At 41.4% G+C, this 26,557-nt stretch overlaps 2 protein-coding genes across 2 annotated transcripts; both read left to right on the forward strand.

Annotated features, from left to right (window-relative positions):
• Positions 1–9,554: 9,554 nt before the first annotated feature.
• Positions 9,555–12,992, forward strand: LOC112554382 (ankyrin repeat and KH domain-containing protein 1-like). Its single transcript, XM_025222140.1, has 4 exons — positions 9,555–9,603; positions 10,150–10,218; positions 10,624–10,836; positions 11,359–12,992. The coding sequence occupies exons 1-4, from the start codon at positions 9,555–9,557 to the stop codon at positions 12,990–12,992; spliced, it is 1,965 nt and encodes a 654-aa protein (XP_025077925.1).
• Positions 12,993–20,869: 7,877 nt separating this feature from the next.
• LOC112554383 lies at positions 20,870–24,386 on the forward strand. Its single transcript, XM_025222141.1, has 8 exons — positions 20,870–20,971; positions 21,469–21,590; positions 21,779–21,954; positions 22,181–22,289; positions 22,687–22,862; positions 23,210–23,331; positions 23,559–23,851; positions 24,165–24,386. The coding sequence occupies exons 1-8, from the start codon at positions 20,901–20,903 to the stop codon at positions 24,314–24,316; spliced, it is 1,221 nt and encodes a 406-aa protein (XP_025077926.1). The 5' UTR covers positions 20,870–20,900; the 3' UTR covers positions 24,317–24,386.
• The last annotated feature ends 2,171 nt before the right edge of the window (positions 24,387–26,557 follow it).

Genomic DNA, 26,557 nt, shown 5'->3' on the forward strand with positions numbered 1-26,557 from the left:
GGTATGTAGACTTCTGCTTATAAATGCATGCAGCAACCTTGAATGTTTGCTCGTAAGAGCAAGGGACACCCGTTTTAGCAGTTTTGTAGCGGGTAGGAGGCGGGGATGTTGGATCAGGATGTCGGTGATACGTTCACACGTTGAAAGAGTTGTCCGGGCCCCTGTCGTCAAGGAAAGAGAATTTGGGGAGGAGTTTCTGTCGGATAAAAATTAACTGTGTAGACGATTACCTGGTTCACGAGAACCTTGTAGAGTTAATAAGTATAGTGTATATTTTGTACGTGTTATTATGTGTAGCTTGGGCTGATATGAGAGAGAAAGCTCATATGTGCTCTTGTCTATGACAGAATGTTGGTGTGTGCGTGTGTGTTACTGTGTGTGTGCATGTGTGCACTGCAGTTGCAGTTTGTCTTTGTAAACAATGGAATTCTACTCTACTTGGCTGTTCTATTTTATTTATTTGCTAACTTCCATTGGTTCTGACCTAAATGCTCAGCGCCACCACCGGACGAGGCACAGTTACAGGAAGATCTCGCGCGGCTGGTCAACGACAAGGACACCAGCGACATCAGCTTCAACATCGAGGGTCAGACACTCTACGCTCACAGGACAGCACCCGCAAAATGGTAAAGAGGCAGAAGGCCAGGAGCTGTTAACCTTGTGATGTATCTCGATATCAAGGGAGACAATCTAGACAACATTCTCAGACTTTGTAAAGGAGGCTCGCTCTTTTTTCTTCTATCTCCATCTCCTTTTCCCCTTTAACTCGTTCTTTTTCTCTCTTTTCAATTTTGTTCTTCCTAGATCAGCTTTCCACCTTTTTAAAGAGTCATTTCTGTCTTCTGTCTGAAAAAATAATAAAAATTAAAGTTGCAATATATTTTTAGCATTATGTATTTTAATTTGATGATGATGATGATGATGATGATGATGATGTATTGTAGACAATTGAAATAATTAGTAATAGTTTTGGTGCTGGTAGTAGTAGTATTTTTAACAAGAAGTAGTAACAGCAGCGTTTTTGTTGTAACTCTCGTCATGACCTTACTATTTCGTCTTTTTCTTTTCAATTTTTCTTCTTTTGCCTTGTGCAGTTCTCTTCTTTTTGTGCTTTTCTTACAAGCAAAAATACTGACACTAACTATTCCAGTCGTGATTTTATGACTTTTGATGTATTGCTTCATTTGAGTCAAGCTTATTCATGCGTGGCGTCAGTGTAGTGAAGTAAACATTTGTACTCTTGATATCCCTTCCTAACTTGACAGGTTGACAGCTCATGTTTTGCTAAGGGGTCATAACATTTCAAGTGAAGTTGCTATCGCTAGCTTACTTCCCTTCCCTTGCTCGCTCACTCTTTTACAGTCGCACACCGTGCGCTCTCGGATTACCAAACTATTCACATTTGCTTATACCTAGTATATTTATGCAAATATTTCTTGTATGCATTTTTACATTTATTATTATTTGGAACAATTGGTACGAGTGTATAAAGCAGAAAAAGAACACGGAAAACATGCACTTTCGTGGGAAACTAACACAAACACAGTTATCATCTTTCTGTAGGCGTGAAGAATACTCTTTCTAAATTTGTTTAGGATTCGGGCTAACTGTGTAAATTTGCATAGACTTTATGCAGAACCACAAACATCTCTACACTCTCTTTTGTTTATTAGCTTTCTCAGACGAATAATTTCGAATTCATACCAATGGAGAATGTATAGATAGTGAAGATGTGTCTGCCTAGCTGCCTGCATATTCAACATGAAGGACGGACAGTCTGCTGCCCTGCACAATCTTGTGAACACCTTCAGGGTCCCCAGTGTCGTCTCGGTGTACAAAGAAGCCATCAGGGAGCCGCCCATTGGTGAGACTTGCCATGAATTATCTGCACGCGACAGGATACCTGCTAATGCCTAAGTCGCCATGTTTACCTGGTGACACACTTATCCACTAACCATTGCCGATAAAGGCCTCATTCGAGGATTACTTTTTCTCCTTTTTAGAAAACAAAATATTACTAGAGTTAAAGTCTTGTTTAGGTTTAAGAAAATGTGATCATAACAATAACAATCGAAAGATTGAATGAAAATTTCAAAAAGTAAAGTAAAAAGTAACTACGGACAGGCATAAAAAATAAAGACGACAATGACAATGACACTGATTGTTTGTTGCTGTTCCAGAAAGCGTACTTGAACTGTGCTACGACTTCATGTCTCAGAACCTAAAGGAACTCGCACTGAATCAATCTTTCAAAGACTTGGAGAGGGCGGACATGATTGGCATCATACAGCAGGCAACGGCTCGCATGTTTTGTCAAAACGAACGCGCTAGCTTCATTATCTCACTGTGGATACTTCTGTTTCTCTAAAGAACACAATATTATCTCTGTGTGTGTGCTCTGTGGTGTATTTTTTTACTTTCTTTATTTTTTTTATTAAATTATTATCAATGAGTCATGAGATTACTTTAGGTGTTGATGATACAAGGGAAATAAACCATCCCGAATCTCATCATCGTTATCTCTTGTTATTTCCCTTCTCCTATCTTCCTCTAATCTTGCGAGTTGCTCCGAGGACATAAACTCGCTCTCGGCTTGTTTTCATCTACAGGCCCCGTATGCATGTAGACGGAGAAGGGGTCTAATCGGTAGTAGCGCTCATCCGGGTGGATAGAAGCGAAAAATTCGTATTCACGGGAGCCCGGAGAAGCACTCCGGTCTGGCTTCTCGCGTATAAACTTATCGGTGGTCCCGGGGATGAATAACTCACTACTCGGGAGGAAAATCGATTGTCGAGACGAAATCGGGTGTTTGGTGACAGATCGCACCCGTTTGAAGTGTTGGATGAATTAAATCTGTACTGCAAACTTCATTTTAGACAAGAGAACATTCTAGCGCTGACCGCCGAAGTGGCATGCGAGATCGCTGTCACCAGTCGGCAAGGCACACAAACATCTCTCAAAATATCCGATCTTCTTGCCGACAATACAGTTCCCCACAAAGTCTCCACTTTAAAACAAACAAAATCTACACTTGAAAGTTGCACAAAGTTTCCACTCGAAAATGACACAAAGTATGCACTTGAATGTAACACGAAGTTTCCACTGGCACCGACGTCCTTCATGAAAATGTTAATTCAACGCTGGTCGGCGAACCCCAGACGGATACAAAGAACAATGAGCAACAAACAAAAGAGAAAAACACACACACAAAAAAACACAAAACACAAAAACCTGGAGAGAAAAAAAAATAACAAATGACAAGTTCAAAACTTAACTATTTTTAACCATATCCATAAAATATACACAAATATATCACACTCATCAGAAATTTCCCCATTCTTCAAACATTAAACACAAGCTCACTGAAAATCAACAAAGATACACACTCACCTCAACAGGTTCAATGTTACTCTCTGATACAAATCTGGTAACTTCCAAGTCTGTTCAGGACAGGACTACAACACCAAGTCCGCTCAAGACTTGTTACAAAACAAAAACGTCCGCTCCGGTCGCACTGACAACACCCAGGAGACTGTTCCTTCTCTCCGCTCCCGTCAAGGAATATAGTCACACCAAAACATGAACTAAGTGCATGGGTGAAGATATAAGGAATGAACCAAGTCAGTTAGTGCTAGATTACACAAAATATTTCTTCAAGAATTCTTGAAGTAAAAGGTTATAAAATCAAATCCCTACAAATACAAGCACTGGTTAAACACGCTGTAATGGATGGTTACGTGGGCCCTGCTGCGCAATGGATACTCTTTTGTTCATACATTCGCCCACACACCTAATTACAACAATTCATTGTAGTTTGTGATAATAATTAAAGAATATAATTTCAGCAATACATGAATGAGTTTATATATACCACACATCTGGTTACAATGACTTATTACACTCATCTCTCTGACGGTCCTTTAGTATTCCACAGATTACACGTCCGCATGTAAGAGTTCACAGATTCCGGTGAAGTTTAAGTTCAATAACATACAGGTCACTGCTAATCTTCAAGTGGGAGTTCGCACACTCTCTACAGAAGAGGATAAAACTCAAAGTCCCTCGGACCGTTTAACGTCTGTTACGAGACGGACTTTCCGTCGTGGCCACTCTCTAGCCCGTCGCCTGGAGAAGTGAAGTTCTTGCCACTGCTCCCTCCTTTGTTCGTTTCTTCCTGTGGGTTTTTTCCCCACCGAGGAGGGTGGCCCAAAACCTCTACCAAAAGCCGTGGAACAATTCTCTCCCCTGGCCGTACGTCAAGCGCGGTCGTCCACGTCAGGTGCTCGGACGAACTTGACACCGACACCGGACACCGGCAGCGAGATGGTTGTCGCGCCAGCTAGACGAGATGTGCCAGCTTGGCCCGCACACGATGTTTTGTCCAAGCAACCAATTTAACCACTCTAATCAAACATTACAAAGTAACTAAACACAGTAAACACACTACACCTTAAAAAAGACATTTTCTACATCACCCCTTCCTCCGGGGAAAAAATTGTGCCTGCTAAGGTACAATTTTTAAAATACAAATCCATACATAATAACATGACATGAAATGAATTAGCATAATTCAATTAAATCCAAACAGTTGCTAAAATTGTTACCACATAAGCATCTGTTAAATGAATAAAGCAACCAGTAATCAATTACAACAATGAACCTTCATAAGAGGAAAAAAAGTTACTATTACCACATAAACCCCTGCCAGGATCTCCTTTTCCTTGATCGCTACTCTGTCGCTTCCAAAGTTATTTTGCGATTCTAGCTTCCTGTTTTCTAATGCTATCCTTTCGCTTTCTACCGCTAGCCTTTGGCCTTCTAACGCTGCTTCTACTTTTTTCATGTCTGCCTCGTGTCTTTGTCTCGGACTTTCCGTCGTGGCCACTCTCTAGCCCAGGGGTGTCAAACTCAATTACCCAGCGGGCCAAATGTCACATCGTACACAAGGTGGCGAGCCGAAGGTTATTATTTAAGTCCGATAAATTTTTATTGAACAGTAGAAAACTAAACTTTTTGTTATTAATTTTGTGTAAACAAAATCATACATTAAAACAAAATTAAAGTAATAACAAACCAAGGCTTAGCAGTTTTTCTTTTTAATTTACTTTGTCAGAAGTGGACATTTGACATTTTTTCTTGGCAACAAGTTCGTTTATGTTTGGAGTAAGTTTCTGTGTTGTGGAGATTCTCAAGATTGACTGCAAGTGTGTATCAGTAAGACGACTCCAGTGTGATGTTTGTTGATCTTCATCGCAGAGAAAAGTTGCTCACACAAATAAGCTCCATGTTGAGGACTTTAGCACACAACGGTTCTTGGTGTATTATGCAGTGATATGCTATCAACTCACCACTACAATTTTCTTGGACATGTGACCGCAACCTTGCAACTAGTCCAGTCTGTGGGCCGCACATCGCCGGCGCTCCATCTGTTGTAAGTGCAACAAGTTTGTCCCAGGGCAGGTTCATGTCAGTCATACTTTGACATACGTTGTCAAAAATGTCCTTTCCTGTCGTGTCCCATAAATGGATTTTATGTCTAATATTTCTTCTGTGATATTCAGACTGGAGTCGACTCCACGGATGAAGATGGCGAGCTGTGTGGTGTCCGTCGTGTCAGTGCTTTCATCGACTGCAAGAGAGTAGGCAACGAAGTCTTTGCTTTTTTTCGATCAGCAGTGTTTTCACATCAGTGGCCATCTCACAAATCCTATTAGCAACCGTGTTTCTGCTGAGGCTTACATTTGCAAACATTTGCTTTTTGTTTGGACACAAGACTTCACACACTTTCATCATGCAACTCTTCACAAACTCTCCCTCACTGAATGGCCGGACTGATATAGCGATCTCCTCTGCCACAATAAAACTCTCACAGCAGCTTCACTTTGTGATGTTGCTATAGTGAACAATGTCTGCTGTGATCTCAGATTCCTCTTAAGTTCTTCCACTTTCTTTAGCTTCTGTTCTGCATTCAGGCTTTTCAACTTGTCCTGATGTTTAGTCTCGTAATGCCATCTCAGATTATATTCTTTGGTCACAGCTAGTCTATCTCCACAAAGTAGACACACTGGTTTACCGCTGATATTAGTAAACATGTAATCAGCCTCCCATCGGCTTTGAAAGATTGTTTTCAAAATCCACTTTTCTCTTGGCCATTTTAACGGCACTTTAATTTGAAATATGATTGATATTGAAATTATAAAAATCCCTTCACTACACAGTGTAATGCTCTCGATCTTTATTAAGTAAATTAAGATTAAATAAAAGTCTTTAGAAAAGTCACAACACGTGCTTAGCTCTGATCATCTGCCTTTGTTCCCCGACAGATGGCGCACCAATACCTACGCACACTACACACAGCTTTCAATTAATTCTAATAAACAATCGCGTGCTCTGCTTTGCTCAGAACTATTTGCTATGACACGCGATGTTATTGCATCAGTACATGTATGTAAAAGAAGATATAATTAGGCAAAAGAGACACAAATCATCAATACACAAGCAGCAATTATTTCTACACCATGGCTTGCTGTTTAAACTCGGATACTTATCTCTCTGGTGGCAGTCATTAACTCTTGACGACGCAGGAACTGGACAGCCAGTATTCCACAGTTGATACTTATCGTCCACAGTCCACGTGTTTAATTCAGTTCACAAGTATCATGCACAGTTTACACATATAATTCTAGTTGGTAGGTATATATATAATCCCCTGTCCTTGGAGAAGCTATACTCCCACCAACTTGATCTCCACAAAGACCACAAGTTTGCTTCTCAAAACTTAACATCATACAGGTGGGTTTCCCCTAGTCACCCTTTGATCTCGGACCGAGTCAGGGAAGTTAACAGGTACTAAAAATCGTCGACCCGCGGCCCGTGTTCAGGCCAGCGTGTACCGTGTCAAAGGTCAGATTTATGGGCCCCGCCTTCACCCTCCCTTCAGGTCATTAACAGGAGCGGTGGTAACTTGACCAGTGCACTGTTGGTGGTCTGTACAAACTTCACTAAACTCATCCCATCGCTTGCTGTGCTCGACGGGAATTTTTCTGTTCTTTGCCTTCTAACTGGCACCCTCGCCGGGCCATTAACATTGATTAACAAAAATTCTTTCCCTGTAAAATTTCATGGCGGGCCGGATGTGGCCCGCGGGCCGGGTGTTTGACACCCTGCTCTAGCCCGTCGCCTGGAAAGGTGAAGTTCTTGCCACTTCTCCCTCCTTTGTTCGTTTCTTCCTGTGGGTTTTTTCCCCACCTAGGAGGGTGGCCCGAAACCACTACCAAAAGGATTGGAACTACAGTGGAACCTCGGTTAACGAACTTAATCCGTTCTGGAAAGCTGTTCGTTAACCGAAATGTTCGTTATCCGAAACAATGTTTTCCATAAGAAATAAAGGAAATAGATTTAATTGGTTCCCAGCCCCTGTTGACTCGCTGATATATGAAAGTTACAGGCTATATATATAGGTGTTTGTTTTAACGAGAGCAGTTATAATGCAATATAAATGGAGTTAAATAAACATAAAAACATTAACGAAAGCATTTAAACATCAGAAAACTTGCGTTTTGACGGCGTGGTTGGAAGCAGGTGAGGGGAGGAAGGGGTGGAATTACCGCTTTGATTCCCCCTCCATGAGCACGTGACATTATAAAATCGGGGGTGACTTCCCTTTTCTTTAGCTTTGAGGTTAAAGAACAAAACTTGTCCAGTGTCTGTTCCTTCTGACTTTTTTGTAAAACACTTCGGTAATACGGTAATACGACATCACATATCCGACAGACGCATGCCACCTTCATACTTTGAAATCATTTCATTTTTCAATTCATTTGTTGGCCGCTTCCTTGTGATTACCTCACTACTATTAATTGCTCTTAATCTTGTTTGGAGCCATGATTGAGGATTATCTTATTAAAATAAAGCACAAAAATCAGGAAATAAGAAGGATGCACACAGATAAGGAACGACTGATCGTAGCTGTGTCTCGAGCGCGAATGATGACATGCTGGTCGGTCACGTGTGGTTCACGTGGCTGTTCGTTATCCGAAATTTTGTTCGCTATCCGAGACAAACTTTTAACAAAATTTTTGTTCGTTAACCGAAATATTCGCTATCCGAGGCGTTCGCTAACCGATGTTCCACTGTATTATCTCCCCTTGCCGTACGTCAAGCGCGGTCGTCCACGTCATGTGCTCCGACGAAGTTGACACCGACACCGGACACCGGCAGCGAGATGGTTGTCGCGCCAGCCAGAGGAGATGTGCCGGCTTGGCCCGCACACGATGTTTTGTCCAAGCAACCAATTTAACCACTCTAATCAAACATTACAAAGTAACTAAACACAGTGAACACACTACACCTTAAAAAAGACAAAATGTAGGAAACACATTTTCTACACACGCCAAATGCTGTGCTTGTCTGTCCATGATAGGAACAGTTTGAACACTTTTGCCTATGATAGTTATAAGATCATTGGTGTCAAGCAGAGGAATTTTGGGTTTTGTTGCAATTAGTAACTTGTCAGGAAATTGGCATTTACTCAATATCTGAACATGTCGCTGCAGGAGAACTTGTTTTATTAAATTCAGGCAAACCTAATGCTATTCCAAAAGTGCAGAAGCAATATATATATACAAAAAATCATTTCCTTTATCATTTCAACTGCTGAATACCAAGTGAAAGGTGTGTGAGTGTGAAAGGTATGATCCTAGAACAGATGTAGGAAACTAGGAATTTTTTTTATCAAGCCATTCATTATTTTACGATGTACCACTTTGTTTTATAACTGAGGGAGATCTCTACAAGCAATGTCGGAACGCTGAAGTTAGCCTTGCCCATATGTTTATTTCTTGAACATTTTAAACTTTTGCACATGTAATGTAGTCACAAGATACAACTCCCTTTGGTAGTTGACATCGCAAACCCGTCTACTCTCTGACAAATCCTTTCGCCAGCCCCTTTGTTTATTTCCTTACTTTCTTTGTCTCCGCTAGTACCCACACAAACACACCAAGTTGAGAGATCGCTGCCTCACACTCTGAGTTACTTGACTCGACTACAACAGGGTCAAATACCGAACATTGAGACAATGACTTGCTAATTAAGTAGGTGGGACCTCGGAGACGACAGCTCGATGTAAGGAAAGAAGGAGGTGACGATAGGAAGTAGTTAGCCTCCTTCACCTCCACTGACAGCCATCGGGTTTTCCCGCAGCCAGGCCCGGAGAGTTAGTCGAGGGCGAGTAGCGCTTCGTGCATGCGGAATTCGGAGAGACCGAAGGACCGAAGGGAGAAGGTCTCGACAAGCTTTCCGGGACTAGCAGCTCATTGGAGTTATCCTCAGTCGATTTACATACGGGGCCAGGTCAGGCGGGGGGTGGGGGTGGTGGTGAAATCATCGTAACTAATCAACAAACCAACCAATCAGCAAACGTCACTTGACAATTTAACCTTTCAGGGTCAAACAACGGCTTTGCTGCAGAGCAGATTGGTCGCAAGAGTCAACGAAGACAGTTGAGATTTTTCTTTGCAGAAGGCACACGTGTCACAGTCACACTACCTACAATGGAAAGGACAAACAGCGATACACTCAAGACAAAGGTCTACAAAACAGGCAAGTATTTTCAAGACAGAAATCTACTTATAGCTCACTGCCTTTAAAAATAAGGCAACTTTAAAAGCAAATCTGTTTTTGTAGACTAGGTCTTCCCTCCTACATGAATAACCCCATTACTTTATCCGTGAGATATTAGCTTACAAGGGGAGGCACGTGCAAGCAGAGACCTAGCTTCCCTTCACCTTTTGTGGATTGCCATCGGTGCGCAAAAGAGAGAGTACGTCTCCGTGTGATGATTTCTTCCCTCTGACATGAACATTTGAAACCGTATTTTGCAGCATGACAGTCAATCTTCAGTATTCATTTAATTTTAATTTGAAAAGAACTTTCTTTGTCAATTGACATCACTTTCATTAATATATTCGCTTGTGGTGGTGTTGCTAATGGGGGAGGTGACATCAAAAGAAGAAAACATATAATTTCAGTTTTTTAAAAAGAAAAACTGACGTGCCATCTTTACTATGTTTATGCATACAAGTAAATCATGGCAATCAAGAAACAAATAGTACAAAAAAATTTGCTTTTTTCTGATGTGTGTTTCAGATCAGGACAGTTTCAAATTGTGTAGAACCCTGAGAATGACATCAAAATTTCTTCACCGCTTTTACAACGGTACATAATACCTTTAATTTTGTTTTAACTTCGTTTCTTTAGGGTTATGAAATCATTGAAATGTGAATGGCTTTTGAAATGTTGAGCAATAAAATGTAAACAATAATTTTCTTGGTGCTTAATATTTTCTGCTAGCAAAGCAAGAGAAATAATGTACCATAATCATTTCATACGCTTATAAAGGGTAAAAATAAACAGAAAATATTTGTAGAGAAACAATAAATTATTGAACTTTTCCTCCATGTTCGTACTTTACCTACCGTTAAAACCTTATTATAGATATAATCCTGTACTCAAATAGAAAAAAATTAAGCAAATTAATTATCAGCTGAGTAAACATGTCTTTTTCCAAATGTGTATCTTCGACGAAAGAGTAAATACTTAAATATGACTTTTTTCCTGCAGACATTGATTTTCTGAAAGGCCCCTTGCACGATTTTCGGGAAATTACCAATGCAGAGTACATCCGGAGTCACCCTCAGGTTGTTCCAGGTCAGCATATTGACGCTCTGCAACGAAGACTTGCACCAGAATCGATTTGCGGATGTGAGAAAAGCAACGACAGAAGCGACACCGACAACGAGGAAGGATACTGGAGGTGTATATTGGAGGATGGTGGTATGCATAAGGACTTTAACATACGTTTATATTTGTTTCGCAAATTTTTAGTAATGTCCTCCTGCTGTAAGTGTAAAACGACAAGAAAAAAGCGAGATCGACAGATCGTTGATTATTTCCAAAAGGATACGTTTCTTTGCCTTTGAGCAAATACACTTTACACTAAGCGAGGCTTAAATAGAAGGTTTTGTTCATGACAATGGGCGAATGACTGCTATGATAATTGTTTAGACAAGCACACTGGCATAATGTGATTAAGTTAAAGGAGTAGTTATCGAAAACGAATGGTCAATTTATGTTAGAAAAGAATGTAACAAAAAGGTTTTTGTAAAACAGATATATGGAATACTTCTTGGGTCTCAGTCGGTTAAATGTAGTTATTTTTTAATTTACGTTACATCAATTCGTACCTTTAAAAACATTAGTTACTATGCACCATATATTATGATGTATGATGATGATTATCTTTAACACTTTGCAACTAGCACGACTCATTCACTGCCGGTTTTTTTTTTTTTTGAGACTGCTCTTTCCTAGAAGCACTCGATCCACACTTTCAGATACCCGTTCAGCTGGATGATATACCTTGGTCATTAGTGGCCAACGCAACTTACATCCCTTGGTGCTGCACGGAGCCTTACACCTGCTACCCCCAACACCTGGCCTGTCTCTTTGGCCACAAGGATCTGGCCAGAGTGATGTTCGAGGAGAAGGCAGCTGACGTTCATGCCAGGGACAGCCAAGAAAACACTACCCTTATGCTGGCCGCTGCCTCGGGCTCTGCCATGACCATGGTTTCCCTCCTTTTGCTTCTGTGTCAGGACGAAGACGACCGAAAGAAGTTAGTGACCGCCCAGAACAAGGACGGACTCACGGCCCTTCACTTCGCGGCTCTGAGCGATGACCCGCAGGTCGTGGAGCTGCTGGTGGATGTGGGGGCTGATGTCGATGCTGGGCAGTTCACCACTTTGCAGAAGCGACACTTCGCCTTGACTCCATTGCACTTTGCCCTCGTCAGAGCCACGCGTCCTGCTGTAAGCATTGCAAAAATGTTGGTGAAGTCAGGAGCGGACCTCAACTTGGAGGCAGCCAAAGTCAACAGCACGTTGCCATGCGCGATGTTCGTTAGAGAGTGTTCCTGTGGGATTTACTTGTGTCTGGGAATTTACCTAGTACCCCATCTGCTGCTTCCCTCATACGGAACTTCGTACGATGGTGAGATCAACAGCGTGGGGACTGCTTTTCACCTGGCAGTTAAACGCAGCGTTGACCTTTCTGATATACTCTCGGAAAAGCAGAAGAGACTGGTGCTGAACGTACCCGACCATTGGGGGTACCTGCCTCTTCATTCAGCTGTCAAGAACCTCGACCAGAAGGCTATAAAGTTCCTCCTCAGCTTGGATGCTGACGTCAACGCCAAGGTGACTGAAGCGCGTAGAACGGCTCTTCACATCCTCTTTAATTTCCAGTTAGTGACATTCTATTGCATCTTCTGCTGCAACACACTGAAGCCTAGCCTCCGCTTTAAAAGCTGCGTGTCCCTTCTGCTTCAGCAACCTTCGGTGAATGTGCACTCAAGAGATTCGCTTGGAAAAACCCCGCTGCATTTTGCTTGCGAGCGTGGGCACTATGCCTTTATTGAGCAGCTGGTCGCTTGCGGGGCCAACGTCCTGGTCGAGGACAGACAGGGCAGACCGCCGCTGTTTTTGGCCGCGCGGCCCCCAGACAGGTCTGTCCGTGAAAAGCTCGTGGACGTTCTTCTGAGATGTGGAGCTGCCCTCTCGTGTCTGAATACGCCCTTTGACCTTTCTCCAGTGCAAGTGTTTTACGGCCGCTATGACGTGGCCATTCTTTTAAAGCTGTACCGCCTCGGGGCCATGTCCACCCAAAATCTGAAGAGAATGCTTTATAGCATTAAATATAGCATGAGGAACTTTACTGTAGGAGTGTCTAAACAACGCAAGAAAATAGTTCGCGCGGCGATGGCTGCGTTACAACAGGAAGGATTGAATCCACTCTCACTGTATGCTCAAAGCATCATCTGTGTGTCGAAGTATATAAAGGCTGGGTCACCACAAAGCAGGAGGGAGGCGTTCATGAGTTTGGAATTGGACCACTTCACGCTGTCGACCATGCAAGATCTTTGCCTAATGTAGCTGTCAAGTGAGGGCGACTGTACCCTGTCAGGCTGTGTGATTGCGCGGATACAGTTTGATGACTGAAAAAACACAGAAAAAATCGATTGATTATTTTGTGTGAACGTTTATCCTTTTTGCAGGCTATTGTGTTCAATAAGTTGATGATGACTGAACCCTGCGCGAATCATTCATCTAATAACTCATCTAGTCTTTGGCGGATTTTTTCGAAACCCCTTCTAGTGCCCTAATCGCGACTGTGGCCGATTTTATTTGAAGACAGTAATCTTTAAAACTGAGTAAAGAAAGAAGTTGGTACCATATTTTTATACGTTCTCTTGGAAGTCATGGAGAACCCTGTCCCTGAGTGCATTGCTACAAGCATCAATCTCATCTATTTTGTTGACTTTGATGATGTGCTTCTGACTTGATGTAAATCATGTTTACTCTTCTTGTTTTATCTGCACTTGCAATGAAGACTAACGGAAGTGCCACCTCCCCCATTAGCAACACCACCGCAATTTTTAAAATAGAAACAAATTTGCAAACGGATATATTAATAAAAATAATATAAATTGACAAAACAAGGGTATCCTTAAATTAAAATTGAAATCAATACTGAAGGTTGACTGTCAAGCTGCAAAATACGGTTTCAAATGTTCATGTAAGAGGGAAGACCTTCATCACACGGACACATACTCTCTCTTATTCGCATTGTGAACAAAAGTTGAAGAGAAGGCACATGCCTCCACTTGTAAGCTAATATCTCACTTAAATTCATGTAAGAGGGAAGACCTACTCTACAAAAATATTTTTGAAAATTTGCTGGACGTTAGCTATATGTAGATTGAAATGAAGATTGTAGAAATGAAATGAAATGTAGATTGAATTGAAATGAATTAGCTATAAGTAGATTTCTATCGTGAAAATACTTGCCTTTTTTTCTAGACCTCTCTCTTGAGTGTATCACTGTGTTCCTCTGTAGGTAGTGACTGTGACACGTGTGCCTACTGCAAAAAAAAATCTCGTTGACTGTTGCGGAAAATCGTTTTACTGTCACGTGACTTAGGTGTGTTGATTGGTTGGTTTACGGCGATTACTCACTATGTGGGAGGGGAGGGTGAAGAGCGAGGAGGAGGAAATCAGAGTACCTGAAGAGAATCCCCGATGAGGCGCTAAGAATGGTCTGCGGAGGTTCATCAGCTCACATTTATCCGACCAGTCGCGATGGCCGTTCCGCACGGGCTATCAAGCATGGCCAAGAGTTATGCAACTGTTAATCACACGAACTTAATCTCAAGTAGCAAAGAAAGAGGTGGGACATCTAGATTCCATGTCATAAGTATCGGGGGGGGGGGGCATATGACACATCAGCCTCGGTCCCATGGTGAAAATGCAAAATGGCAAAAATAAGTCATCAAACACATTTTTGAATTATAAATATTTTACAGGAATTTTAGAAAGTATTCGAAATGAGAATGATAATGTAAGCATATAAATGATTTTTAATTTCATTTTAAATTTCTTACAACACACTTCTTATTTGGAAAATGCCCTCATTGATAAATTAATGGGTTAGGGTAAATAATAATAATAATTATCCATCAGGCTAAATCTATCAAAAGCGCTTGTACATCACTGCTTAATCTTGTCACTAGAAATTCAGACAAGCGATGGACCGCTTACGCAAGATAAGGGGGGTACGTTCCAGGTCAGAGAGAGGTCACGTGGAGCAGCCAGCCAGCCAAGCGCGACCTGACGTGTCAACAGCCAGAAGGTGAATTACGTCTAATGGTTCTCCCATACCTATCAGTAGGACCTTAGGAGGACACGGGGGAAGGATTAGTCGCCTGTCCACAGGTGGCGGCAGCTGATATTTTGTGTGTCAAGGTCTCAGTGAAGGGAAAGACCGGAAGCGTGACGTCAGCGACCTTGACAGTGTGAGCTAAGCAAACCTCCATCTTCAATCTTCGCCAGCTATAAAACTTTTTATGTTCAACAACTATTAAACTAATGACAGGTACTCCTTACTTACCTCTCACGGGCGAAACCATTTCAAAAAACGCTCACCACAACATCGACCTTTATTTATACTGTGATTGTCTACCACCAATCCCACTACCTGATATTTCCATATGCTATAAACATGCATAATTTAAATATACCCTTGGCAAACTTTTTTTTTAAGACGAACTAATAAAGGATTTGTACATTTAAATCTTGATTGTTATACACACACACTATCTAAATTAGAAGTGCGTTGTATGAAGTTTTAAATCATTTATGTTTACATTTATTATCATTCTCTTTTCGTATGGTCGGACAACTGTGACCCTATGAACTTCCGCAGACCTTTCTTAGCGCCTCATAAGCCCCCAGGTCAGGGCGTCGGACGTTTTCTTCGAGTACTCTGGTTTCCTCCTCCTCGCTCTTTACACTCCCCCTCCCACATAATGAGTAATCGACGTAAGGTGGCAGCACTACTGAACAAACCAACCAATCAGCAAAAATAAGTCACGTGACAGTTTAGACTTTGAGGGTCAAACCACGCTTTGCCGCAGTGCAGATTGGTCGCAAGAGTCAGTGAAGACAGTTCAGATTTTTCTGCGGAGAAGGAACACGTGTCACGGTCACTACCTCCAGATGAAAGTAAAACCAGTGATACACTCACGAGAAAGGTCTAGAAAAAGGCAAGTAAGTTTAAGATAGAAATCTACTTATAGCTAACTGTCTTTCAATATTAAGGCAACTTTGACAGTGAATCTTTATATATATATTGTAGAGTAGGTCTTTCCTCTTTCATGAATAATCCTATTACTATAAGTGAGATACTAGCTTACAAAGAGAGGCACGTGCAAGCAGAGACCTTCTCTTCAACTTTTGTAGATTGTGCATCGCTTTTGCTTTTATTCTGATGTGTGTTTCAGATCAGGGTAGTTTCACGTTCTGCTGTCAACCCTGAGAACAGCAGCCATGTTCTACCGCTTATACACCGGTACGTAATACCTTTATTTTGTTTTTAACTTCCGATCGTATTGAAAAGGCGAATGTTGAATGAATTTCTGAAATAACAATATCACGTCTACTGCACACGTGACTAATAGCATATCTTCAATAAGTCACAGTAACATCTGTATGTATAAAACATACAGAATAACGATGCATACTTATTTTATTTTGTTATATTATTACAGTGTTGTTGGTATAGTTCCTTTGTTTTGATATTTTGTATATAATTGTAATTTTGTGATAGGTTTGTTTCAAGTTTCTGCTATTGTTGTTTTGTTAAGTTGCTTGTTTGGTTTCTTTTCTTTGTGGCGGGTTTGTTTTGTTATGCGTTTTTAATGTTTTATGTTGAGAGAGGTTATTATGTCTTTTTGTTTTTGGTGGGTATTCTTGAACGGGTTTTTTGTTGTTGTTGAATTTTCATATTTTAATTTTAGTATGCCCATAGAAGGGAAAAATATATAAACGCACAATATTTCTAGAGTAACACTAAATTGTTGAACTTATTCTCTGTTCGTACTCTGCCTGACTCCTTTTGGTCCTGTAATCTAAACTTTTAAAACAAAAGAGAGAAAAACTAGAACTTTGTTTCGAAAATAGTAAGCCGGATTTTTTTTTTTAGGTTCAAAACAGCTATTTTTGTCTTATTCCCATTCAGCAGTAAGTATTCTACAGTGGAGCAATAATTTTTCCTTTGGAAAAGACAGGGCGGCGTGTATGATTTAATTTAGTTGATTATATATGACCGTCTAATTTTATACCGGTGACGTATGGGGTTTATTAAAATAATGAAGACTTGACCTGTTAACTGTTTACGATTAATTCTTTACAACTGATAATTAATTATCTGCCGAGTAAGCGTGTTTTCCGAATGTATATCTTCGACGAAAGAATAAAGACTTCTTTTTCCTGCAGACATTGACTTTCTGGAAGGCCCCTTACAAGATTTCTGGCAAATTGATAATGCAGAGAATATCCGGAATAACCCTCAGGCTGTCCGAGGTCAGCAAAATGAAGTTCTTGCAGCAGAACCACTTTGCGGATGTGAGAACAGACACGACAGCGAAGAAGGAGCCTCTCGGTGCAAATTGGAGGATGGTTGTATGCATAAGGACTTCAACATATGTTTCTATTTCTTTCATAAATTTTTAATCCTATCTTCCTGTTATAAGTGTAAAAAGACAAGAACAAAGAGAGATCGAAGCCAAGCTATTTATTTCGAAAAGATTCTATTCTTTAACTCTTTCAGCAAATACGCATTACAGTTAGGGAGACTTACACAGGAATTTTTGCTTATGAGAATAGGCTAATGAAAGATTTAAGGTAATTATTTAGACAAACACATTGCCATACTGTAATCAAGATAAAGGAATGGTTATCGAAAACGAATGGTCAATTTTTGATACAAAAGTCTGTGAAACATGTCCTCCGCTGAAACAGATATTTGGGATACTTCTTTGGTCACGGTAGATTAAATGTAGTTTTTTCAAACTTAGGTTACATGCATTCGTAGCTTTAAAGGCATTGGTTACTAGGCACTATATATTATGCTGTATGATGCTGGTTACCTTTAACCTTTTGCAACTAGCACGACTCGTTCAATGCCGTTTATTTTTTTTGTTTTTTGTTGTTTTTTTTTACCTTTCAGACTGTTCTTTCCTAGAAGCCCTCGATCCACACTCTCAGATACCCGTTCAGCTCTATGATATACCTTGGTCACTTGTTGACGACGCAACTTACATCCCTTGGTGCTGCACGGAGCCTTACACCTGCTACCCGCAACACCTGGCCTGTCTCTTTGGCCACAAGGATCTGGCCACAATGATGTTCGAGGAGAAGGCAGCTGACGTTCACAGCCGAGACAACACTACCCTCATGCTGGCCGCTACCTCGGGCTCTGCCATGACTCTGGTGTCCCTCCTTTTGCTTATGTGTAAGGACGAAGACGACCGAAAGGAGTTAGTGACCGCCCAGAACAAGACCGGACTCACGGCCCTTCACTTCGCGGCTCTGAGCGATGACCCGCAGGTCGTGGAGCTGCTGGTGGATCTGGGGGCTGATGTCAATGCTGGGCAGTTCACTACTTTGCAGCACCGACACTTCGCCTTGACTCCATTGCACTTTGCCCTCGTCAGAGGCACGCGTCCTGCTGTAAGCATTGCAAAAATGTTGGTGAAGTCAGGAGCGGACCTCAACTTCGAGGCAGCCAAAGTCAACAGCACTGTGCCATGCGCGATGTTCGTGAATGATATTTGCTGCCGTCTGGACATTTACTTAGTACCCCGTCTGCTGCTTCCCTCATACGGAGCTTGGTATGACGGGGAGATCAACAGCGAGGGGACTGCTTTGCACCTGGCAGTTAAGCGTGGAGTTGACCTTTCTGATATCCTCTCGGAAAAGCAGCACAGACTGCTGCTGAACGTACCCGACAGTTCAGGCTACCTGCCTCTTCATACCGCAGTCGAGAACCTAGACCAGCAAGCTATAAAGTTCCTCCTCAGTTTGGGTGCTGAAGTCAACGCTAAGGTGTCTGGAAATGGTGATGAGCAGGGTAGAACTGCTCTTCACATCCTCTTTAATTTATTCCATCACGCCTCCTGCGCCAGCACATTGCAATTTATCCACAACTTTAAAAGCTGCGTGTCCCTTTTGCTGCAGCAACCTTTGGTTAATCTCAACACGAGGGATAGGGAGGGGAAAACCCCGCTGCATGTTGCCTGCGAGCGTGGACACTATGCCTTTATTGAGCAGCTGGTCACTTGCGGGGCCAACGTCCTGGTCGAGGACAACATAGGCAGAACGCCGATATACTGCGCCACTCGTCCCGAAGACAGGTCTGTCCGTGAGAAGCTCGTGGACGTTCTTCTGAGATGTGGCGCTGCCCTCTCGTGTCTGAATACGCCCTTTGACCTTTCTCTAGTGATAGCGTTTTACGAACACTGTGACGTGGCCATAATTTTGAAGCTGTACCGCCTCGGGTCCATAACCACCCAAGATCTGAAAATACTGCTTCATGATTTTACAATCATCTTTATGCACTGTCCTGTACTATTGCCTAAACAACGCAAGAAAATAGTTCGCGCGGCGACGGCTGAGTTACAACAGGAAGGATTGAATCCACTCTCACTGTATGCCCAAAGCATCATCTGTGTGTCGAAGTATATAAAGGCCGGGTCGCCACAAAGCAGGAGGGAGTCGTTCATGAGTTTGGAATTGGACCACTTCACGCTGTCGACCATGCAAGATCTTTGCCTAATGTAGCTGTCAGGAAAGGGCGGCTGTAACATGTCAGGCTGTGATTTTCGCGGATACAGTAATTTGAATGATGACTAAAAAAATGTTTTAAAAAAAACCAACAAAAAAAGCGGATGATTTTCAGTTGTGAAATTTTATCATTTTTTGTAGGTTATAGTTCTAAAGGATTTGATGATGGCAGTCTCTCTGCTCGAATAATTCTAACTTATCTAATTTTTAACGTTGACGATAAATGGTTATTAGATTTTTCCAACAGTTTAAAACATTATTATTTTTTTTTTAACCTGATGTTTACACTCGAATCCCTCTTTTAGTGCGCTATTCATGACATTCAGCACCAGCTACAATTTGATATACATAAAATGAAATACATGAGTAAAATTACTGAATACAAATTTATTAGAAAAATAAACATCAAGTGTCCCACATTGTCTGAAGTCATTTTGTTGTTTTACAACATGCCAGCATGAGTCATTTACAATGGAAACTCATTTGGAATGAATAATATAACCACTGTCTATATCTTCTCTAGCACCTTACCAATTGCATGAGCAATCTTACAGCTTAATTACATACCAAAAGGTGAACAAGCCCACACGTCAAGGGACCTGCTCAGGAAGTCGTGATAAGGGAAGTAAGTCGAAACGGGAAAGAATAGCTGTATCGCAGTTGTCTCCCTTGCTTTACCGCATTTATTCTAGCGATCGTTTGATCCATTAGCGAAGAACAAAATCTTGTCTGTATGCAGTGGACATTTCGTATCAGGTTTTCAAATTAAAGACCCGTGTTCAACCGCTTGGAATCGGATATTCCAGTGACAGCATACAAACGTTTCCGAGATCAAACAAATATATAAAAAAAAACAAAACAAAACAAAAAAAACAAGCGAACTATTTACAGTGTAAGCTCCAACGTCTTTACTCGGCATGGAAAACAATAAAGTAAAAGATGCGTGTTGCAGCATTTGTTATTTGTTATGAAATAGCAGCTGATTAATAGAACCACATTAAGTGTTAACATTAGAAATGTTGTAAAATACCCATTAATAAATATTCATAAAGATTTGCTGTTAGAGGAATGAATCTTTGCGGAAAAGGAGAAATGTGTAGGAACTATTAGTCTACTACCATTAATTATAACAGAGAAATGCTTTTCAGATCATCCAATATATATATAGTAAATAAAAAGAAATAATACTTTTATTACAATTTTTTAACCAGCTATCCTTCGCGCACACACACACTAAAACGTTAACGTTCCTGTTGTAACAGTGAATGAACATTTACAAGTTAAACGTCAACAAAAGTAAAATCTGTTCATTTGAACGCATTCAACTTTTGGTCCTGAAACAGTCAGGTCAAGATCTTTGTCGTCTGCAAAATACACATTTCTGTCTGCTGCCCTTATAGTCATTCACATGCTTCTACAATTGTATAAACACGTGTGTTAGTGTCAGCCTTTGATCCTGCCTCATTCATACCTGGCTTTCAGCTGATTTTTATGACCACAGCTGTATTCCATACGCCTGACAGTGGTTTGCTTTGGCAACGCTTAGTCATTTTACCTAGTATTGTATGAATAGAAGTACGGCTTTATCATGTCAATAATTTGCATATCCCTAGTGGGTATGACAGGCGATACAAGGTACACGGACATACCTGGAGATCCATGCCCTTCATGGCACTCAAACAGTTCGCCTCCTATGTTCTGTCTTCCTCGTCGCAGTACAACGAGGACGGGTATGTAGACTTCTGCTTATAAATGCATGCAGTAACCTTGAATTTTTGCAAGGGACACCCGTTTTAGCAGTTTTGTAGCGGGTAGGAGGCGGGGATGCTGGATCAGGATGTCAGTGATACGTTCACACGTTTAAAGAGTTGTCCGGGCCCCTGTCGTCAGAGCAAGAGGAGTCTCTGGAGGATAAAAATTAACTGTGTAGCCGATTACCTGCTTTCCGAGAACCTTGTAGTTAATAAGTATTGTGTATATTATGTACGTGTTATTATGTCAGAAAAATTGTGTAGCGTTGACGAGAGCGTGTGACAAAGACAGAGAAAAAGAAAGTTCGTGTGTGTGCGTGCTTGCGTTCGCGCGAGCGTATAAAACAGTGTATGCCTGTTCGTGTCTTTAGCATTGGTGAGTGAATGTTTTATGAGCATTTCTACTGTGTTTATATTTTGTTTCTGACTTCCCTGTGTCATTACCAAAGTTAAAGTCAGTCATCTGCTCAGTGCAGGTGGTCAGCAGAACAGGCCTTAGGATCGCCCAAAGTCTTCCCGCGTTACGGCGACATCCAAGGGTCTTGGGCTCCTCAAAAGAAGGATAACAAGCAGTTTCTTGAGGCAAGCCCCCGTTTCAGTTTGCTCCCATCTTCTCTGCTGTCAGGCCGGCGATGACTATGTGTGCTAGTCTCATCACAAGAGTTTAACATGTTCCACACACTGTACATGACAAGGTCCTCACAAAGGTTATCCACTCGGCGTTCATAATGTCCTTACCAAATTACAAACCTTAAAATAGGTTTTTAAGAAAATGTTCTTTTGCAGCTTGGTTTTGTGACCCAGTGTTCGTTGATGCCATTAATATCTACGAGACTTACAATGCGGGGGGAGTGGTTGATGTGGAGGTACTGTCACCTGAAGGGTCCTGGCTGAGTGTGTGGCAAGCTGATCACCCGATGGTGATAACCACTAGTCGCATGTTTTCAGTGCCTATAGAGAAGGTGAGCTGCTTTTGTATCTGCATTTACTGTACTTACAGTAAGAGTGAGATATATTTGAATTTTTGTTGTATATATATAGTAAGAGAGACCTATTTGTATACTATTTCCTGTACTGTAGTTGAAACTTCTCTGTCTGACATGTCCTGCATGCCCATCAATACTTTAACAGCTTGGTCATAGGTCATCATATTTCACAAAATCGTCAGCATCCTGGTCTTTTGCGCAGGCTCCTCCTTTCCGCGTGAGTGCCCTCAAGTTGCACGTGGACTGCACTGCCTCAGGCACGTGGGTGGAGATTGACGCCGTGGAACTGGTCGGCAGAATCGTGGACACAGGTCTCCTGTTTGTTTGTCAACACTAAACATTAAGCACGATACACAGAAGAACGAGGTTGCTGAAAATAAAAATGTTTGTTCGCTTTCTTCTTTTCTTTCTGGCAAAGGCCTTTTCCTTTTTCTTGACTATTTACCAAATTTACGAGTAAATGTGTCTCTCATAAACACACACACAACTCATGTGACACCTGTATGACACACACACCTGGAAACAAAATAATTAATAGAGTTTTGATCAAGGTTTCTATATGTCTAGTGTCATTTCTTTGTAATCTCTAAACATATGTCTATTACTTGTTCTTACCCACACATACTCCACACAGTGGGCACTACGTGTGGAGATAACTATCTTTTTTTTTTTTTTGTAACTTCCATTGGTTCTGACCTAAATGTTCAGCGCCACCACCGGACGTGACACAGTTACAGGAAGATCTCGCGCGGCTGGTCAACGACAAGGACACCAGCGACATCAGCTTCAACATCGAGGGTCAGACATTCTACGCTCACAGGGGCATCCTGAGCGTACGATCACAGTACTTCTCGCTCTTGTGCAAGGACAGCACCCGCAAAATGGTAAAGAGGCAAAAGGCCAGGAGTTGTTAACCTTGTGATGCATCTCGATATCAAGGGAGACAATCTAGACAACATTCTCAGACTTTGGAAAGGAGGCTCGCTCTTTTTTCTTCTATCTCCTTCTCCTTTTACGCTTTGACTCGTTCTTTTTCCATCTTTTTAAAATTGTGTTCCTCCTATTCCCATGATCAGCTTTCCATCTTTTAAAGCATCATTTCTGTATTCTCTGTCTTAAAAAAAAATGAAAATGAAAATTGCCACATATCTTTATTACTGTATATTTTAATTTTATGATGACGATGATGATGATTATTATTGTTGTTGTTATTATTATTAATTTAACAAAGGACTCAATCTGGCTAGAAGGTGTTTCCAGTCAGGCATTTAACTGTATTCTTCACTACCTCTACACCAACAAATTTCCTGCCAAAGCTGATCCTGTCACAATGGTGTCAGTGTGGAGAGGTGAGTAGAAAGGTGTACATATGTGTGTGTGTGCGTGTCAGTGGGAATGACAGAAAGAGCACAAGACAGAGGACAGCAAAGGGGACAGTAAAATATATTGTAGACGCCTGTCTTCCAATATTAATAATTAGTAATAGCTGTGGTGGTAGTATGAGTATAGAAAAAGAACACGGAAAATATGCACTCTATGGAAACATACAACACAGTTACCATCTGTCTGTAGGCGTGAAGAATACTCCTACTAAATTTGTTTAGGATTCGGGCTAACTGTGTAAATTTGCATAGGCTTTATACAGAGCCACAAACATCTCTACACTCTCTTTTGTTTATTAGCTTTCTCAGACGAATAATTTCGAATTCATACCAACGGAGAATGTATAGATTGTGGAGATTTGTCTGCCTAGCTGCCTGTATATTCAACATGACAGACGGACAGTCTGCTGCCCTTCACAATCTTGTGAACATCCTCAGGGTCCCCAGTGTCGTCTCGGTGTACAAAGAAGCCATCAGGGAGCCGCCCATTGGTGAGACTTGCCATGAATTATCTGCGACACGATGCCTGCTAATGCCTCAGTCGCCATGTCTTACCTGGCGACTCACTAATCCACTAACCATTGCAGATAAAGGCCTCATTCGAGAATTACTTTTTACCCCTTTTTCGAAAACAAAACATGACTAGAGTAAAAGTCTTGTTCAGGCTTAAGAAAATGTGATCATAACAAAAACAAACGAAAGATAGAATGAAATTTTTAAAAAGTAAAGAAATTAAGGAAATATGGACAAACATAAGACGACAATGCCAATGACAATAACACTGATGGTGTGTTGCTGTTCCAGAAAGCATTCTTGAACTGTGCTACGACTTCATGTCTCAGAACCTAAAGGACCTCGCACTGGATCAATCTTTCAAAGACTTGGAGAGGGCGGACATGATTGGCATCATACAGCAGGCAACGGCTCGCATGTCTGTGTCAAAACGAACGCGCTAGCTTCATTATCTCACTTTGGATACTTCTGTTTCTCTAAAGAACACAATATTATATGTGTGTTTTTGTGTGCGCGCGCTTGATTGTATTTATTTACTTTCTTTAATTTTTAAAATTATTATCGTCGAGTCGTCAGATTACTATAGGTGTTTTATGATACAAGGGAAGTAAACCATCCCTAGTCTCATGAACGTTATCTCTTGTTACTTCCCTTTTCCTGTCTCGCGCTCTCGGCCTTGGTTTCATCTCATGATGATTGTGTCGTTTAGGAAAGAAAGTGTTACTATAGCTGTTGTTTCTACATCAGTTATACTACATACATACATTCTGAATTCAGGAATTAAAATTGTATGTCTTCTGTCCGTGCCCTTTTGTAAGATTTGTGAGTGCTCGGATGGTTCGGCTGCAGTTGAACAAAAGTTTATTTCAATCAAGACAACGATTTTATTCTTTTTCTCTACTGACCACGGAGGAAGGGTTGGTGAAGGACTGTTTGATATGTTTGTGGGGAGGGGGTAATAATTCCATAAGTGATACTCTGTAGAGAGTAAATTGGACCCACTACAATTTGCCTTTAGGAAAAGAAGAGGTGTTGACGATGCCAAGTTGCTCATTCTGAACACACTGTACAAACATTTGGATAAGCATGATAGACTCCTCCTTGCTGAACTTTGCTTTAGTTTTGCATTCAATACAGTGCAACCTTAACTTCTGGCTGCGAGACTTATTTCTGATTTTAATCTTCCACGTCAACTGGTTCTGTGGATAATGGATACATACAACAGAGGATATATGTAAATAATAATTCTGATATTGTTGTTACAAGCACTGGCTCCCCACAAGGTTTGTCTGTTGTTTATCATGTACACTGACAGCTGAAGAAGTACAGAAGAGACAGCTTCCTCATTTAGTTCTCTGATGACACTGCACTGCTGACTCTTTTGCAGGAACATAAGAATGATCATGGTGAATGCCTTAACAAACTCTGTACAGTGGTGCGACGAGAACTTTCTGAAGCTAAATGTAGACAAAACAAAAGAAGTAAATGCTCGCGATGTTTTCTAATCAAACCTACTTTTACTTTGACATTGTCTCGGTTGTTTTGGGCCCTCGTTTATGTTACCTTTCCATGTCATCTGTTTTAGGCCTTGAGTTATTTTTCCTCTCATTTAACTTTATGCAGCACTTCACAGTGTTTAAAAGTTGCTGAACTTAGCGCCATAACAATTTTCATAGCTGGAAAAGATTGAAATGGAGGTTTGCTTAGCTCAGACTGTCAAGGTCGCTGACGTCACGCTTCCGGAGTCTTTCGCTTCACTGAGAACTTGACTTAAAAATTATCAGCAGCCCGACCACCTGTGGACAGGCGACTAAGCCTTCCCCCGTGTCATCCTAGGGTCCTACTGATAGGTATGGGAGAACTCTTTGATGTAACTCTCCTCCCGGCTGTTGACACTTCAGGTCGCGCTTGGCTGGCTGTCTGCTCCACGTGACCTCTCTCTGAGCTATCACATACCCTTTATCTTGCGTAAGCGGTCCATCGCTTGTCCACCAGCCACACAGAACTCTTGTCACTTCCGCATCCCCTACTATACGATAAGGAGCAAAATAATCACAGTCATTGAGAACTACAAAACACCAGGTGAGAGAGAAAAACATTGTTATAAGGTTATGCAGGGCATTTTTATGTCCAGCTTTCTCATCCTCTTAACGAGTCTTGGCTCCGACACAGAGCAAGGCTGCAGGCATAACAACAGTTAAAACCAGAGACTGACTTCGAATGTAAACCGTAATAAGGGCTGGTGATAAAGGTCTTCGTCGTACACCTTCAAGGAGATATTTACTTATCCTGCTGTAGTCACCTGCAGCTCCTCCGGCCAGGAAGTCACATGAAGCGCTCACCGACTGTGACGCAAGCTGTGACTACACTGAAGCCTTTAACCTTTAACCTTTAATTTAATGAAAGATGGAAATGGCACTCTTTGGAACAGAAAATGCGAAATATACCCAGAAGATAGCTTTATTTCTCCCCCACCTCATTTCTTTGCACTCTTGCACGCAAGTAATTTACTTTTGGCACATGCGACCTTTGACTCATTGACTTATGTCCTGTAGACAGCATCGGGACTTTTGGAACAGCAAGTAAAATATTACAAGTGCAGAATTTTTGTTTTTTTAATACACAAGGTACCTATTTCATCTGTAAATCTTTGCTGTGTTTTGCGCCTGGGTTTTTTATTTCGA

Source organism: Pomacea canaliculata, linkage group LG13, assembly GCF_003073045.1.
Source record: "Pomacea canaliculata isolate SZHN2017 linkage group LG13, ASM307304v1, whole genome shotgun sequence".
NCBI classification, from domain to species: domain Eukaryota; kingdom Metazoa; phylum Mollusca; class Gastropoda; order Architaenioglossa; family Ampullariidae; genus Pomacea; species Pomacea canaliculata.

Excerpts from the sequence above, each read along its gene's own strand:
- LOC112554382 (XM_025222140.1), top strand. The coding sequence starts at position 9,555 with ATGGAAAGGACAAACAGCGATACACTCAAGACAAAGGTCTACAAAACA. Across the intron at positions 9,604-10,149 it reads GACAAAGGTCTACAAAACAG|ATCAGGACAGTTTCAAATTG; the intron begins GCAAGTATTTTC and ends TGTGTGTTTCAG. Across the intron at positions 10,219-10,623 it reads TCTTCACCGCTTTTACAACG|ACATTGATTTTCTGAAAGGC; the intron begins GTACATAATACC and ends TTTTTCCTGCAG.
- LOC112554383 (XM_025222141.1), top strand. The coding sequence starts at position 20,901 with ATGCCCTTCATGGCACTCAAACAGTTCGCCTCCTATGTTCTGTCTTCC. Across the intron at positions 20,972-21,468 it reads TCGCAGTACAACGAGGACGG|GTGGTCAGCAGAACAGGCCT; the intron begins GTATGTAGACTT and ends TGCTCAGTGCAG. Across the intron at positions 23,852-24,164 it reads CATCAGGGAGCCGCCCATTG|AAAGCATTCTTGAACTGTGC; the intron begins GTGAGACTTGCC and ends TTGCTGTTCCAG.